The sequence below is a fragment of the Labrus mixtus genome, chromosome 9 (assembly GCF_963584025.1).
Source record: "Labrus mixtus chromosome 9, fLabMix1.1, whole genome shotgun sequence".
Classification (NCBI taxonomy): domain Eukaryota; kingdom Metazoa; phylum Chordata; class Actinopteri; order Labriformes; family Labridae; genus Labrus; species Labrus mixtus.
This window is the reverse complement of record NC_083620.1, coordinates 20,268,297-20,281,676: the sequence shown is the minus strand read 5'-3', so window position 1 is coordinate 20,281,676 and position 13,380 is coordinate 20,268,297. Positions and strand designations below refer to the sequence as shown.

At 38.3% G+C, this 13,380-nt stretch overlaps 2 protein-coding genes across 2 annotated transcripts; one reads left to right on the top strand and one right to left on the bottom strand.

Annotated features, from left to right (window-relative positions):
* Positions 1-428: 428 nt before the first annotated feature.
* Positions 429-7,396, top strand: aadac (arylacetamide deacetylase). The gene is made up of 5 exons (XM_061046768.1): positions 429-859; positions 2,219-2,447; positions 3,023-3,092; positions 4,269-4,440; positions 5,841-7,396. The coding sequence occupies exons 1-5, from the start codon at positions 719-721 to the stop codon at positions 6,462-6,464; spliced, it is 1,236 nt and encodes a 411-aa protein (XP_060902751.1). The 5' UTR covers positions 429-718; the 3' UTR covers positions 6,465-7,396.
* Positions 7,397-10,523: 3,127 nt separating this feature from the next.
* LOC132980568 (succinate receptor 1-like) lies at positions 10,524-13,093 on the bottom strand. The gene is made up of 3 exons (XM_061046769.1): positions 12,968-13,093; positions 12,184-12,263; positions 10,524-11,961 (listed from the first exon to the last, which is right to left on the bottom strand). Exons 2-3 carry the CDS (start codon positions 12,235-12,237, stop codon positions 10,996-10,998), a joined length of 1,020 nt encoding a protein of 339 aa, XP_060902752.1. The 5' UTR covers positions 12,238-12,263; positions 12,968-13,093; the 3' UTR covers positions 10,524-10,995.
* Between the last annotated feature and the right edge of the window lie 287 nt (positions 13,094-13,380).

Here is a 13,380-nt window from a genome sequence, read left to right as displayed (position 1 = left end):
GGCTGCGTGCAACTATCACTGTTTAGCTGCATAACAGAGTTCCTACTTCACACTGCATCTGCAACTACACGGGTCTCTGTCGTTTTAGAGGGACATGTAGAATTTCTACCGGAGAATAAAATGCTGACTAACAGCTAGACGGAGCAGCGCGTTTACGAACGCACATCTGACAGCAAGTAAATGACAAAACATATATAGCCTAATGCCGGACCTGAAAAGATAAAGGAATAAAGAAAAAAAGCGAAAAAAAGAAGATTGTGTTTTTCAGTGTTTAGTGGTCCGCTGATGATGCATCAGTTGCATTTTGGCACAAACTTTTGACTCGCGTCCCGTGTAAGCTGAGTGGCCACGCTCAGGAGGCACCTGAGGAATTTGCAGCGCTGGCCAAGGTAGGACGGTTCTGCCTCGTGAGTACATGGGGGGGTGGGGGGGGGGGGGGCGCGCTCCTGTCTCCGTATCACTGACTCTTAAATTCATTCCCCGGCTTCACGGGACGGACATGCGATTGGAAACGCGCGCGCGCAGCGAAGTAAAGCTCCGAACATGCACGCTGATTACCATCAAATGACACCGAACACGTGCTGTCATATTTAGCTGGTCCGGATCCAAATTCAATTCCGAGCTTTGTTGCGCACCAGAGCTCCCAATTCACAAGTGCGGCTGACAGCTTGTTTGTGTTTGCATCCTGCTGTTAACTTCTGGGGACGCACGCTGTAAAATGAGGTTGGGAAGCATCGTTCTATTCGTCGCTGTGTGCTCTTTTACCTCTTATTATATTTACGAGCCCATTCCCGAGGAGATAGACGAGAGATGGAAGCTCATGCTGACCAACTCTTTCTTCAGAGGTCTCAGCCACCTGGTAAGGAAACTATTTTCTTTTCATTAGATCTGCTGGTGCTTCATTCGAAATTATTCACTTTATAATATGTGGCTCTGCAGATGAGGTAACAAGAGGCATTTTTGATGTGTCCCTTTAATGCATGATGTGGTTACTGTAGCCTACTGTCTTTGTTGTCAGAGTACCTATGGTAGTTTTGAAACGTTTATTTTGCTGATGTGGATATACATGCTGGTTACATCAGATTATGTCAGATGCTAATCCATGTGTTGTACTGTATAGTCCTTCAAACCTGTTCTAATAATAGATCCTATTAAAGACTGTTAGAGCTCGGACTTTACTGCTGTCCATTGTGAAGCGGCTATTAGCCTATGGCTCTTAATAGGTTTAGACATTTAATAACGCAAACATAGGCTATTTATAACATTGGTTTAACAGTGTTATTAAAGGCTACGTACTGTACTTCAACATTCAACATTTGGGAGGTGTTGCAGTAGTTTGAGTATTATATTGAGTATGATATTTATTGAACAAAACAAAAGAACATTGATAACAGCAATAAAAGTGTTACATGTTCATTTTGAGGGACATTATCATTGCCAGATATAATCCTGTTCACTTCAGCATTAGGATGTGTTTGATTATATTTCTTGTCAATAAGTAACAACAATATAACATAATTATGCAGCCAAATGTAGGTCTCTGATCCAGGCACACAGCCATCCTTTTCAATGATTAACTCAATCAATTAGAGTGAGTGTTTTGGTGTTCTAAAGGCATAACTTCTTTGTGTTTTTTGTGCCAAACCAATATTCAGTCCCTGTAAATCAATTTTCTTGTCCTGTAAACATTCTGTTAGACTTTTACTATATTTCCATCAGCTAATTTTCAGTTTAGTATTTTTAAACTGAGGCAGATAAATCCCGCAGTGTTTTCTAAAGCTGATATGAGTGTGTGATGGTAGGTACAGTAGAGCTTTTGATGAGTCTTTGACGGGTGTGTTCTCCTCACAGTGGAAAGCATCAGCTGATGAGCCTCATGCCAGCCACTGAATGCTTACCTCATTGGACATAATGGAGTACGATTCATAGTTTAATAACAGTTCAGTTATTAATACAGGAAAAAAGGAATAACTTTAAGGCACTGTTGACATTTAACTAGACAATGTTCCTTTGTCCATAGTCTCCCCGTCTCTTTAACAAGGCACACGAGTTCAGCATCTTACCTCTTTCTGTTTGAATAAAAGAAGCTTTGTTCACGTTGATTGTATTTACATAGGATAAACTGACTTGAAATAGCTAGTTGTGATGTAATACTAATATCTCTGGTGTGAACAAGGAGAAATACTGTAATGTGTCTCTCTCTTCTTTCCTTTTTCAGGCAGACCTCAGTGAGTTACTGGGGCTGAAGGACTACATGGGAGTGATGTATGTTATTACTCTGCTTGAAAATGTAGTGCCAGAGTCTGATGAGCATGTCAAGGTGACAGAGGAGAGGTTTGATGGAGTGGAGGTGGTGCTGTATCAGCCGAAGCAGCGGGGCAGTGACACTGAGCTCAGGAGAGCCGTCATATACCTGCATGGTGGAGGGTGGTGTCTGGGGAGTTCCCGTAAGTTGATGGGTTGGCCCTTTCTCCTTTTTTAAAACACAGAATGTTCACTCTGGGATATAAGGACTTACCAAAAGATGGAGGGTTAGATGGATGAATAATACATATTGTTGTTTTTGGTTTATCTGACAGTTACTCACCCAACTTGGAGAATACCTTTCAATTTTGAGAGACTCCCTATAATGGATTCTAAAACAAGACAATAAACAAATAACATACTATCAGAAGCACAACCACAGAGCTTTCACAGTCTGCAATGGGAAACAACACACCTTCTGCTTGAGCAGTGGGAACACAGAGGGTGGTTACCCTTTAATCCAAAACATAAAGACATGTCATGCAGTTTGACACAACTCATGCTGTTTCTGCAATCTGTTGAACAGTCCTATAAATCACATTTACGCGGGTCCTTCCAGGAAATACCACTTGCTGCACTATTGCTTTCATCTAATGTGATGTGTTACCGGTATGTCAGGAATGTTAAGATGCAATTTTTTTTCTTTAATAAATGTGATGCTTAAAAATCTCTGTTCGTTGTGTTACATTTTCAGTGTCCATCTTCTCTGTTTTTACAGGAATGAGTCCGTATGATCTCCTGGCTAGAAGAATGGTGACAGAGCTGGACGCAGTGGTTCTTTCAGTAGAGTAAGTATATCATATTTAGTAACTTATAATATACAGGCACTATTATACAGTATATTAACTAAACTACACCCAAAATGTTGTAGAGTGAGACGTATTATCTAGTGGACATTATTAAGCTTTGTTTAGTTTATATTCTTCAGAGTTAGGTCAGGCTATTCCCCCCTTGTTCCCTCCATCTCTCACAGTTTTTCTGACATCACATGCGCCTGTCCTCTATGATTAGTCGCAGTAAAAGTGAGGATGCAGTAGAGTGAGCTAACAGGTTTTCATTTGGGTCTCACCAGGCCTTTCCTCTTTCACAGCTACAGTCACTGGTTATTTTAGCCATTCCTGGCTCGTATTCCCACTTTCTGTACTCTTACTCTTACACCAACTTTCTCCATTTTCTAGACTACTATACAAAGTTTATTGTCAACTATACAAGGTTCAGCAGTAAAGATCAAAGGCATGAAGCCATCCCTTGTTTTTTGTGTGTCTAACATGGTTTTGTTGGTTGACACATATTACTTGACCGGAAGAGTGTTTCAATGTGAGGGGTGTGTGTGGGGTTTTGTCTTATCTGCCTCATCTGAATTCCTGTCTGCAATGTTAAGGGTTCAATGGATAATTTCAGCATATCACAATCTTAAGTCAGCCATGTGTAACATTTGACTTTTGGACTGGAACATTATGTGATCCCAAATTAAATGGCTTTAAATTCCGGCTTTAACTTTCTTTTCTCGATTATCTGTGAAACGTAATTAAATGACCACATTATATTTGTATTTACACCTATGTTTCACAGAACTGTATGTTTGTCCCCATAGATGAGTTTTAAAACAACCCTTGCAGAAGACCAACCTGTTTTTTAAGTATATTTTGATAAAATTCTGAATAATCACTGATCTTGTTTTATATTTAAAGACCCACTGCTTCTCTAAAAGATCACAAGATGATTGTCTTTATCTCCAAGTGTTTGTGGTTTTAACTACTTTCAGAAACACAATGGTAAGAAAATCAAATGGTTAAATTGCCCTGAATCTGAATAGGACGATGCATTCACAGCTTTTAAACTTTAATGTGCCACCTATTTTTACCAAACTACTCACGTTTATTTCACCCTGGCTCTAAATGTTGACTGAGGACATGTTGTTTATTTATTCTCTAGCTGTAATCTATACCTTTCTGCTTCTTTAGATACCGACTTGCCCCTGCTCACCATTTCCCTGTCCCATATGAGGATGTGTACCGTGTGGTCAAACACTTTCTCCAGAAGCGGGTGCTGGTCCAGTACTCTGTGGACCCAGGACGCATTGCTGTGTCTGGGGATAGTGCTGGGGGTAACCTGGCGGCTGCTGTCTCCCAGCAGGTATTGCATATATTTTGTCTTTTTGGTATTTGGTATTTTTTGTTTCAAATTGGGAAGAGGAACTGACAACCTATCAACTGATAACTACATTATCTTTTAGAAAATGTCTCTGATATAATCTGAGTAAAATAATAAGAACTGGCAAATCACCAGATCTAACACATGTTACAGACACCGTTACCAAACCACTCAGACAGCAGTAGATAGATTATACTGTTTTTAAGGAGAAAAATATTAGTTATGAAATTGTATTTAATGCCTTGGGGAATTCATAGTACTTTGGCTTGATCAGGCTCATATAGGAAGTTGTATCTGTAGTGTCATGAATACACTTCTGTGTGAAGAGAGGAGATACTTCCATCAATATTTTTTAACCATTCACATGAATGGAATCTGAGGTCAAACCTGCTCTCGTAAATGAGATGGGTTGAGGAGGTGGAGTATAAATCACAAATGAAGATAAACCTAAACCTGACCCTTCTCAATAAACCTGCAAACTAGCAGCAGAGACTTTTAAACAAGTGAAAAGTGAAGTATACGAGAGCCTTTTAGGAGAGACTCTCAGTCTTTACTACAGCTTGACTCTGGCAGCCGGACAGATCGTCTGCTTGGGATTTTGGCTCCTTCATGTGAATGTTTCTCCATGCTGTCTTGAGCAAGGTCTTCCCACTTATATGGAATTTTTTTTAGGTTGATCATGATGTTGTCCTTGGAATACCTTTCCTGCTCTTAGTTTCGAGGTCAGGACCATTCCTTGGTTGTTTCTGCCAGGCATTTAGAAGTAGTAGAGTAGTAGTAGAACATTAGCAGTCCTTCTCAGCTGTCGTTTTATGCTGGTGTGACTTTTCTGTTAATGTTTGATTCCTCACAAACTCTGAATTAAATAAACTTTTCCTTTGAGCTGATAAATACAATTTCACAAGCATATAAAAAGAACTCCAAAAATCACGTCTACTTTGGGTAGACCAGATCTCTCCAGATATGGACCACCTACAGGAAGATTGTTGCCTTTTAATTCCAATAGTAGGGCAGTGTTTTCAAATACTCTACTACAGAGCTCTACTCCTACCTTTGAGGAGGGCTGACAATAAGGCTACTTGCAGAAAACATGGACACCCCACCAGATAATATTAAGTTTTGAGCTTTTAGTTAAGGGGCTGTTTATGTCGCAAGGTTTGTTGAATTGTTTTATTTCTGTTCCAATCTCTTATGCTGGTTGTTTGGCATTTTTTCCATAAAAAACACATTGTTCAACACTTTAAGTCCTAAGTTTAATTTTATCAAAGAAAACAATTTTTTTTTCCCTGTAAACTTCCATGACAATTTTGATCAGATATTGTTAGTTAATTTCTAAAAACTGAAAGTCATGTTCTTATCTCTCTCTCTGTATCTCCTCACAGTTACAAAAAGAAGGTGGGCAGCAGGTTAAGTTGAAGGCCCAAGCTCTCATCTACCCTGTGCTGCAGGCCCTGGATCTCAACACGCCTTCCTATCAGCAGAATCAAGATATGCCCATTCTGCCGCGCACCCTCATGGTGCGTTTCTGGAGCGAGTACTTCACCAGCGACAAAGCCTTTTTCAAAGCCATGATGGCCAACACCCACAACAACCCTGAGTCTTTCAGCCTTCTGAAGTTTGTCAACTGGAGCGCTTTTCTGCCAGAAACATATCATGGGAAGTACAACTACAGCGCCCCCGCTGTTGTTCAGAGAGTCAGGGAGGATGTTGGGATGGACGGACCGTCTCGATCTCTGGCTGACCCGAGGGCATCGCCCTTGCTGGTTCCAGACACTGACTTGCACTCACTGCCCAAGGCCTACATTCTGACATGTGAGTATGATGTTCTCCGAGATGATGGGATCATGTATGTCACACGGCTCCGTGCTGCTGGTGTAGAGGTGACACATGAACATTATGACACCGGGTTTCATGGAGGTCTAATGTTTACCGTGTGGCCAACCGACTTCCTGATTGCACGACGCATGACGGATAACTATATCAAATGGCTCAAGGAAAACTTGTAAGAACTCTTGACAATCAATATACATTCCATTTTTTTTCCAACTAATGCACCATTAATTGATCATGTACACATTTTTTTTCAATCTTTTGTTTTTGTTTCAGTGTTGTGCTTTTATCCCTCCATATTTTTTTGAGGTACATTCAATACAAGTACGAGAACCAGATTTTCCAAGTCTAGATCAGATAATGTTAAATGAGATAGTTTGAGTTAAGTGCTCCAGAGAAATGCTTTCTTCTGTGATGGTTTCACATCAGGGCTACACATGAAGAAAATGTATTAGCCACATTCCAAAGTGAATAATGTTATATTTATTAGTAGAGACAATGTTGCAACATTATACCTCCAAACCTTATTCACACTATATTATCAAAGAGAGGGGTGATATCCTCAGTCAACTTTTAGTCCCTGACCGTATGCTCTTGCAACTTTCAGAAGAAGTCTTGACTACATTGAATTGTCCCAGAGGCAAAATTATCATAAATGGTCATGTGAAGCCACTCCCTTGTTTCTTTATTTTATTTTATGACTTGTCACTTATTTTTTCATCTGTTGGTGTCATTACTCTGTGACTCACTGCATATAAAACAGCTAACATAAAGATAACAGGAAAACAAAAAGTACCAAAAAATCATCTGTGTTACAAATGTCTCTGTTCTTAAATGTCTCACTGTTCCTTAATAGGGAAACTGAAAGTCTTAGCTTATAGGAGTGTCATTGATTCAATGTGTTGCAGAGTTGTTTTTTTTCACAAACTACATATTCAACACCATGTATTTTTTCAACAAGTGACAGCTCTACACCGTTTTTTGCTATTATTTCAAATGTAAATACAAGTACTTCGATGTGCGTTTCATGAATTTCCTCTTTGACGACTTAACATTTGATTCATATTTAATTTTAATGTTATCTGTTAATAAATTGACTTGACCTGTATTTGCTGATCAGTTGTTCTATTTTGTGTATAACCGTGTTCAGAGAAAAACACAGGCTAGAGTAGATGTACTTGCCAACATTATGTTACATGTTGCATAACGGTTACAAGCACATTGTACTCAGGGAACATGAACAGGATGATATGCTGAGAAGGATATTGTATTGACTGACTCAGACACACTTAATCCACTTGGTGCCACTTAGGTGAAGCGGTCCCTGTGGGATCTGTTGAGTATTCATAAGCTTAGGGGGGAGAGTACAGTTTTATCTGCAAACACACTGAATATCACTGAACACACCTACACACATTGTAGAGGCTGGAAAAAAACAGCTGTTTTATTTTATCTAAATAGCAAAGAGTCTGATGCATTGGTACAATGGAAAAAAGGTGATTCAAATAGGTCAACCTTGTTTATGTGGACATTATAAACAAACCACTCCACACCTTCTGGGTGTGATTTTATGACTATTTATGTACTACACACTGCGTGCTTCGTATACAGGTGTGTAACTAAGCACTTCATGTGTGCACTTATTATTCCTCTGTAGACAAAGTGTTAGTACTGTTAACAAATTCTTTCAGTGCTGTGGAGGGATAATAACAGTAACGTGAAATGGATTACGGCAGATGGTTCCTTGAACTGTTACTAATGTGAAGTGTTTTTGAACAGATTATACCTACATACAGTATACAGAATACACAAATCCCTACTGTGTTCGCACACAGGAATGTGAACAAGCATGACCAAGCACACACACTGCTTTTAAGTACTTTGTGTCAACATGATTTTCACATACAGCTTGAACATAAATCATGTCATTGTCGGAGGGAAATATTTGTATTTCATTACTGCAATATCTTTATCATATTAAAATGTGTTTAAATCATCTAGCTCAATCATCATTAAATGGGGATATTTCATTATGAAGCATACAAAACAGCAGATGTTGTTTTTGCCCTCATATGTACTTTTTTGCACCCTTTTCTCATGGGCTCTGTGTCTATATGATCCCTCCAACTTTAAATATGAAACTTGAAACACAAACAACCGAGCAAAGTCCAAGATTCTATCCTCTCCTCTTTTCTTCTTCCAGGACACATGCCAATGTAAATGTAATGCTGGATCAAGCATGTTGTGATTAGCCATGACTAAAAGAAAGTGATATTGTCTGTTTTATTTAAACTCTATGAAGTTAAGTGAGTTTAATAGGGGCTCCAGGCCTAAGTAAGCACCAAAAAGACACTGACAGCACAATATGAAGGAGGTTTTCATGACAGCGCAGAGTTCCAAATAATTACAACTTAGATATTACAATAGAGCAGTGAAACAGACCAAACAACACTTAAATATGCTCAGTGAAAAAAATGAAAAAGCCTAAAAATGGCACTTGACCCAATATATTCCATACAACGCCAACATTTTTAATGCAGTTATCAAGGTTACTCAAGGTAGGCATACATTTTTTGAATAGTGGTATTATATCAATTCATATTATTTTACGTTTGTATTTCAAACATGAACATTTGAGTGTCAAGGGTAAAAAGGAAGACATTTTTAGTAATTATAATGGAGGTATTGGGGCTATGGTTGGAAAAAAGCATCTAGGCCAAGATTTTACAAAGTGTAAACTTTATTTAGACAACTTTTGATGCAAACTTATGGTATGCTAGCCATACATGTGCAGCTTAGAGCTCAATCCATTGCCTTCAATAACCAATTGTAATATTTGTGACCTGGGTGAAGTTTTTAATTGATGTGTGGACACTAAATAACACAGTAAATATTGGAAAACAGAAGCTTTTAAACATGAGAATGTATCTCTATGATGACTATGTTGAAAAGTACACAATGTTAGGGGCTTCATTATTCAGTGTGGAGGAGTTTAACTCCTGAAACCACCTACCTCTACAGATTTTCAGATTGATTGTAGAATCCTAGTCTACTGTGTTTAACAATAAATACCATTTATTTTTATTTTCATACTCACTGAGTTTCAAGGAAAAAGGAAGACATGAAAGATGTAGAGTGCTGTGGAACATCAATTTAAAGGCTTTCAATAATAATCAGAGAATTAGCTGTACAAGTTTCACTTTGCACACATCAGAGAGAAAAAATCAAAACCAGAGCTTTAGTCAACAGGGCAGGCGCTTATACTGATTGAATGCATGAAATAACTGCAGTGTAGTCAACCAGCTACATCAAATGGATTATTATGTGAAGAATGAAAATATACCTTATGTGACATATTGGCTTTCATGTTAACACATCCCACAAATAAACTAAGCTACCTAAACTCAGCAGCTAAGCTTAAAAAATAGTGGGAACAGTGAATAATGGGGCAGAGTTTGGTGTTAGCATGAACAGATTGGTCAAGCTAAGACTACAAATGTTGCTGTGATATATTTTTGCTATGGTAACCACATGGTTTACATGCACTTACACTGACACCAGCTTTGGAGATGGAGATCTAACAGCTTGCATCATGCTGTGAATTGCAATGCAGAACTCCTCTGTGCAGAATAACTCAACTATTGGGGGGGAAGCTTCCATGCATTCCTATTTTGCTGCATGGATTTTGCTCAGCTTCTCTGATTGATCGCTGTTGCTCTGAATTTGACATTGTGTGGCAGGTGGCAGATAACACTTACAGGTACTGAGAGATGCAGATGCAGCCTTCCGACTGAGACTAAGAGATAGAAATCCAAATCCAAATCACTGTTCAAACTGATTCCAACCTTGTTTGGATCAAATTTCCCAATATTAAGTTTTTTTATTATTATTAATATTTGCAGTCGAGACTTTATCAAATCAAACTGTATACAAATCCTGATATGTTAAAAAACTGAGTAAGTGTGATGCCTGAAAAAAGCTTAATAGATTGCTTCTGAGGAACATTGTATTTAATGTCTATAGTCAATAAAGGGGAAACGTGTTCTGCTGTTTGCAGCATTTGAAAAGGCAGCACTCCTGTTGTAATTGACACCCCAACAAAAATAGGTCATTAGAAATACCAGGATGTTCTCTGCATGGCACAATAGGTTTCAGCTTGATAGTTTGAAATGTTTCCGAAATATACGATGGAGATGCATGCCCCCCACAGAGGACAAAAAGGCAATAGCCGCCAATTATCTTCTCTTTAGTTTTATTACAGTAAAAGGTGATACAACACTATGCTAACGTAAAACACAAACATCACTAAAACAGTAGAAACTATAGCCAGCGTACCTCTCCAGTTTCATCTGGCATATTAGAAAGCATGCTTTTTTCACATTAAAAAGCACCATTTAAAAAAATAACCAAAATATCTGGCTCGTGAAGTTTTTAATGTCACTTTACTTTATCTACATCGGTGCCTTTATGGATACCCTGTCATGTTTTTTTTGTTTTTTTCAAATCACTTATGCTATTTGAATAAATGTGGTTTCTTCAACAAACATTGCACCATTCACATCAGTAATTTGCATGACAAATTTGTTCTGTGAAGCAATCATTTTAACATTTTATGTATTTATTATTATGTATTTAAAGAAAAACTTGACACAATATACTATGTAAAGACACAGCTAATTGAGATTTTTGGGTGTTCTTCTTGTGTCTCTATGGTGAAATTGTTAGGGTTGATTCTCTTGGCAGCTTTGGCTTTCTGGCCAGCTTTCTTAACTTAGATAATAGGAGCACTCTGAACTTGTCACCCATAAAGAAGTAGAAGACGGGGTTGATGACGCTGTGCAGGAAGGCCAATGGACGGGACATGATGTACAGGCTCTCTATGTACATCTTCGTACACAGATGCAGCCCGGCCCAGGGCTGCAGAGATGCAATTCTTACATTCCTCAACAGATGATAGGGAGTGTAAAGGACCAGGAACATGGCTGCCGCTGATCTAACAACTCTGAGAGGCCGCTTGTATGATATTGTTCTGCGTTGTATAGCCCTGTCCTGGACACGTAGCATTTTGGCAATTTTGTAGGAGAAACCACAAAGTCCTAGCAGAGGAAGGATGTAACCAGTCATGGTTAGCCCCAGGCTGTATCCGAATGGATTGATGTCTCCATTAAGGCTGGCGAAATCCTTGCAGAGACTCGAGTTTTCATTCTGCAGGTCCTGGGTCATTAGCGCTATCATTGGAGCAACTTCCACATTGACAGCTAGCCAGCTCAGCCCTGTAATGATCAGGGCTGAGCGCTGGCTCTGCAGATAATGGGTCCGTGTTGGATATCTTATGAGCAGAAAACGGTCCATGCTAAGCCAAACCATGAAGAGGATGGAAGAGTACAGGTTCACATGTAGGACATAGCGATTGGAAATGCAAGCATAGGGACTCGTCTCTGATTGGCCATTTGCATAGAGGTATGAGAGACGTGGAAGTGTGCATAGGAAAATAAGGTCAGACACTGCTAGGTTGAAGAGATAAATGTTGTAGCTCTGCCACTCCGGCAAACAAAATATGTATCCAAGTACAACCAAAAGGTTTCCAGGGAAACCAATGCAGAACTCTATGCCATAAGATGGTGACAGGTAGTACTTCTCCAGCACGTCATCTATCTGTGTACATTGGAGCACCTTGCCAGGAAAAAAGTAAATATAATGGAAAACAACAGAAAGAGAGAGGAAAAGGAAGGAGAGGGGAGGGGGGAGGGTAGAAGAAACAAAACAGGTGAGTTATTTTGAAAACAAACTCTTCTGATGTGGAACTGTGAACTTAAAAAGCAGAAACAAATTTCAGGTTCAGTACTCAACATATCTGTACGAAATAAATATTCTGTGTGTAAGGATAAGACTTACCATGCTGTAGTTGTTCAGGTAGTTGCTGGTAGAATAAATGGAGAGTGCGACCATAAGCCGGTGAAGTCACTATCTGTCCTCTGAAAACAGTAAACACTGAGATGTCAGGGTACTGGTGTCTCTAATATGACATGGCTAGAAAATCCACCCACAAAAGTTATGCTTGTTTGCATTTATAAAATATGCAAAAGATGACAAACCAAATAAAACCTCCTGGCAGACTTCTTCAGTTACTTTATAACTTTATTGTAAAATACAATTTATTAAAAAGTGTACTAATAATCAGATTCTGGCAAATTAAATATGCACTCAAAGTTTAACATTGGGAAACAAAAATATGGCTAAATTCATATTTGTTTTCAGCAAGACCTTGGGATATAAGTTTTACAAGACAGCATCTATATTAAAATATTTTATGCTCACATGTCAGAGGTGGCTATTGCCTATCAAATCAACCATCTGTTGCAGAGAAGTTACGTTCCATTGTTCCACAAATGTCAAATGTTATTTCAAATGCATCTTTGCATTGAAAGAGGGAGAAACAACAAGCTTCTTGGTCAGTTGGCTGCAAACTGTCTGTCCAAAAATGATCATCCAGGGTAACTTTACCAGTATCATAAGATAGGCGAGCTTCAAGTTATATTTTCTGTGACAGAAATATACATTTCTAAACTCTTTATTCTTGCTATGCACAGGTAGATGTAAGCAGTTTAAATGTGAAGTGGAATTTTAAAGAAATTATAATAATCCTAATATCTAAATATTTTATGAAAGTTTTACTTACAATCTTCTTTGGGCTGAAGATGTCTTTTCTTGAGTTCAAATAAAAGTCAAAAAATTGCACAAGAGAAGATGTCTTAAGTCAAGTGAGAACAACTCAATGAAAAATTCAGTTTGGTCTTTGGTTATTCACACATTAGCTTGGAAGTTCCCTTTTCTATTTCAGTTGACGAAAGCACACAACAATTTACAGTATGTAGTCTCTTGGTTCACACTTAATGATCAATAAGTTTCAAGAAAATCAGCTCGTTTTCTTCACTATCATGCATTTATTTCATTCAGTTTTAAAAAAAATATTTAATATTATATAATATATTTTAATGCAACCCTATATTATTTGAAAAGTTAGTTCAATGAGTATACTGTATACTGACTTTTAAATGTTATTACATATTTATTTTTTCAGTTATTTCTGAT

Excerpts from the sequence above, each read along its gene's own strand:
- aadac (XM_061046768.1), top strand. The coding sequence starts at position 719 with ATGAGGTTGGGAAGCATCGTTCTATTCGTCGCTGTGTGCTCTTTTACC. Across the intron at positions 2,448-3,022 it reads GTGGTGTCTGGGGAGTTCCC|GAATGAGTCCGTATGATCTC; the intron begins GTAAGTTGATGG and ends CTGTTTTTACAG. Across the intron at positions 3,093-4,268 it reads GCAGTGGTTCTTTCAGTAGA|ATACCGACTTGCCCCTGCTC; the intron begins GTAAGTATATCA and ends CTGCTTCTTTAG.
- LOC132980568 (XM_061046769.1), bottom strand. The coding sequence starts at position 12,237 with ATGGTCGCACTCTCCATTTATTCTACCAGCAACTACCTGAACAACTAC. Across the intron at positions 11,962-12,183 it reads ACCTGAACAACTACAGCATG|GTGCTCCAATGTACACAGAT; the intron begins GTAAGTCTTATC and ends TTTCCTGGCAAG.